This window comes from Saccostrea cucullata, unplaced genomic scaffold (genome assembly GCF_032062105.1).
Source record: "Saccostrea cucullata isolate Sc308-1 unplaced genomic scaffold, CSIRO_AGI_Scuc_v1 ctg1276, whole genome shotgun sequence".
NCBI classification, from domain to species: Eukaryota; Metazoa; Mollusca; class Bivalvia; order Ostreida; family Ostreidae; genus Saccostrea; species Saccostrea cuccullata.
Window position 1 is genome coordinate 149,780 of NW_026927281.1, and position 4,113 is coordinate 153,892.

Sequence of the window (4,113 nt, forward strand, 5' to 3'; positions counted from 1 at the left end):
ATTAAACATTTTTTTCAAGACAGTTCTAGGCGTGTCTATTTTCTAAAAAATATGTATCATGCAAATAATTTTTTGTTTTGCTTTATCGTATATTTTTTTTTATCGGCAAACGCGCAGACTAGACGTCATGTCTTTGAAGCGCTATTGTGACGTAATTACGTTTATGTCACGAAGGTTCCTTTTCGCTTGACGCAACTCTTATATATTTCTGTCTTAGTCCATGCTATCGGACTGACTCTGCATCACGTAATAATCCCACATTTTCTCCGTAAACAGCATTCTCTTTTGTAAAGTGGGGTAATATATAGTGGGGTTTTTTTTGTTTGTTTATTGTTTTTTTTTTTAAATTTAGCGATTATTCTTGGGATTTTACGCCAGCGACTTTTTCGTCTAGTAAGGTTAGAAATTAAGGTTAGTGGACAATACAAAAATATATATACTCCTGATATATGTAATCTATTTAATATTTAAGAATCTATGATATAAATTGAAATATTTGTTGCTGATCAAAAAACCGATAAATTATTTAAATTTCCTTCTAATATATATAACAATTTTTCTTGCACTGTTATTTAATCAAATGACCCATTTGATATAATTATATTGAATTATTTCTTGATTGTAAAAACATAATAAAGGGAAGTAATCAAATGTTGAAGCTGTCTTTTGATTGGTTAGTTTGGATCTTGAATCTCGAAACTCGAATTTTGAATCTCGAATTTCGAATTTTGAATCTCGAATTTCGAATCTCGTATTTGGAAACTCGAATCTCGAATGAGCCTTCTGGGCTTTCGTAATAAATGACCAATGGCATACGTTCATATAGCATTTAGAGAAGTCACTCTTAGCAGCAATGAAATTTTTGTATCATATTTATTTCATCATTGGACGAAATTGTTCACATTTTAGAATATGTAATAGTGGATAACACAAGTTCCAGGAAAGTGTTGCTACTTAGGGTGAGCTTATGAATAGTATCAGGTAGATTTGATATCAGTAATGGTCACTAAACAGCTGTATCTGGTTGTCCATACTACCATTACTGATCGTTACTTACCAAGGTCACATAGAAGGGTTAAGCAAACCTAAGATGATCTTTGTTTTCTTTAAAAAAAAATTAATAATTATTTCATAAAGTGACAAGAAATTAAACAGTTTGCTCTCACATGTTTGAATTTGTAAACAGTAATTCACAATGTCAATTTCTTGAAATGTACAGTGTAATTATATATGAAAACCTTTTTAAAATTTTCATAAATCAAATTGATTCTTAGAAGAGGGATTTCTAAATTTAATGACATTTGGGCCTGTTTGAATAAATTTTACTACCTTCGAAATTAAGTTTAAATAATCAAAGTATACATATTAGTATTATAATTATAATAATTATTTAAACATATTCTATAAAAAAATGTCCCTTGACTTTAAAAATATCGATTTTGATAAGTTAAAGGTCCCTTTCAAAATTTTGAAAATCGGCAATCTTTATTTCTATTACATGAGTAATGTGTGTTGTGGACTTCATATTACTAAAAAAAAATAAAACAAAATAAAACCTAATCAAAGAAGTAAATAAAATAAGATTTAAAAATAAAATCAAACATATATATAAAATAGAGAAAACAATTAAATATAAATAAAATAAAATAAATTAAATTAATCAAAAAATAAAGATTGATATGGTTTTTTAACTGGGGGTATTTTTGTGGAACGAACTATGAAATGAATTAAAAAACATTTTCGTGCAAACTCACCAGTCATGTATACACGATGAGATTCAAACTATTGTAAATTGTAGTCACAGTGATACTCTGTACTGAAAATAGGCTGGTAATGAAAATACAACATATGTGGCAGCTCTAAATTCGACTGTTTAGGCTTATGCATGGCTTTTTTTAGTCATTTTTACTCTTCTTTTTTTTCTAAATCAGATAAAGTGAATATATTTGTGTGCTAGTCACACGGACACCTATCACGTAGAAACACTACAAGAAGCATGCACCAGTTAGCTCGAGAAATTCAATAAATATACGTGTTTCATATAATCAAAGACATGGAACTACATTCACTCTGCTCTCAATGATCAAATCATGCTGACAAAAAACAAGAATATAAAAATTAACCAATTGTATATATTTTGTCACACATCAAATATGTGATGTTAACAAAGTGGGTAAATTTATAATGCACCTTGTGAAGTGGAAAAATAAGAAAGACTCGGGAGAAAATGGACTGATTTCAAAAAAGTTTATCACAGATTTCTTTGAAAGCTAATTATGCTTTGCATCAACCGAATTGCAAGTCCTCTGGTTTCAGCACTTATTTAAGCACATGGCAATCTGGTTTGCTACAAGTATATCTTAAATAGAAAAAAGAGGGCCTCTCATTTGAACATTAAATGTTACTTCGGCTTATTCATCGAGTTCCTGTAGAAGTTATTGAAGTTTGTAACTATAACAGGAACCGGAAGCGCAATGGCTAATAATCCACACAACACTGTGAGGCTTCCGACTAGCTTTCCGAAAACACCTTTCGGATAAACATCCCCGTATCCTACAGTCGTCATGGAAACGACTGCCCACCAAAATGCATCTGGAATACTTGTGAAAAAGGTATGCTTTTCTGGCAATTCGGCATAATAAATAGCACCACCAAAAATCACGATGCCTATTGCTAGAAACAAAACAAACATACTAAGTTCCTGCATACTCGTCTGTAGTGTCTTTCCTAGAATTTTGAGGCCTTCCGAATGTTTGCTTAATTTAAAAATACGTACAACACGAAACACCCTTAGAACGGAGAGAATTCCGCCTTGGTTTCCTTGTTCACATTTCCAAGTGACTAAGAAAACAGTCATGAAAATGAAATATGGGGTTATTGAGGCCAAATCAATCCAGTTGATCATACTTTTCATAAATTTGAGCTTGGAGGGACAGAATATAAACCTCGCAATAAGTTCTATTACAAACCACGCAATACAGACGGATTCGATAATAAAAAGTGGATGGACAAAATTTGGCATCAATCTTGAAATGGCTTCACCGTTTTCAGAAATGATAGTCGTGTTCACACACTGTGTACCATTGAATACTGGAAGAGTTTCCACGCAAAACGTTGCTACTGAAGTTACAATAAGAACTACCGAAAACACAGCTAAAACGCGAGCTGGGATCGAGGATTCTGGGTATTCTAATAGTTCCCAAATTCGCCTTTGAAACGTTCCTTCAGGCATTTCTGGGATTTCATCAGTTTCCATGAAAAACCCTTCTTTCTTTTTATAGGAATTTATCACATTCTTTCCAAGTTCAAAGAATTGAAGCTCGCTAAGAAAGATATCACTTGGCACTTCAATTGGTCTCTCCAGTCTTCCTCCACTTTGATAGAAATATAAAATGGCAGGAAAACTTGGCCGATGGCGATCAAAAAAATATTCTTGTGTGCGAGGATCCCAAAACTTGTCTCTTTTTTCTTTATCTCCGAGGAGTGTATGTGGCAAACGATTTAAAGTCCGCATCTGGGTTTCGAACCGCATTCCACTCACGTTAAGAACCACTCGATTACAACCCTCTTTTGCACAGTCGTGGTCCTTTGTCAGTTCATTGCTTTTGACGAATTCCTGAGTAAGGTCCTCGTTTTCGTTAAAATCGACTTCGTCATCAGTAGCCTCGTTATCACTGCTGGGAATTATTTGGGATCCCGACCCGGCGAGTTTATACTTGAACCAGCTGTGCTTAGAGTCGTTAGAATTTGACCGGTGACGATGTCCATACACACCGGGACTCAAATGATGGTTCGGTGGTCTAAGACCTGTTTCGTTGGTAGTATTTCTTGCCACGAAATGCATCTTCAACCAGTTAAAGTACCACACGGCTATAAATTCTTAGCCTCACAAAACCGCGTAATTATTCCCGAGAAATTCATTGATAATTTACGTATAAAATTTGAACTCTAAAGTAGAATCTCCACCTCTGTTATATACTGCTAAAAGTTTAATACACATGAAAAAATATTTAAATGGTCACATTAATCCCTCACTTACATTTAATCCAACGTCACGTGGTAAAATATGAAAGAAGATTAACGTTAGTTTTTAACTGCGTTAAATAACGATTT

The 4,113-nt window shown here is 33.2% G+C and overlaps 1 protein-coding gene across 1 annotated transcript; it reads right to left on the reverse strand.

The window, feature by feature from the left end:
* Positions 1 to 2,178: 2,178 nt before the first annotated feature.
* LOC134273941 (potassium voltage-gated channel subfamily A member 1-like) lies at positions 2,179 to 3,844 on the reverse strand. Its single transcript, XM_062756166.1, has one exon. The coding sequence runs from the start codon at positions 3,842 to 3,844 to the stop codon at positions 2,402 to 2,404; it is 1,443 nt and encodes a 480-aa protein (XP_062612150.1). The 3' UTR covers positions 2,179 to 2,401.
* Positions 3,845 to 4,113: the final 269 nt, after the last annotated feature.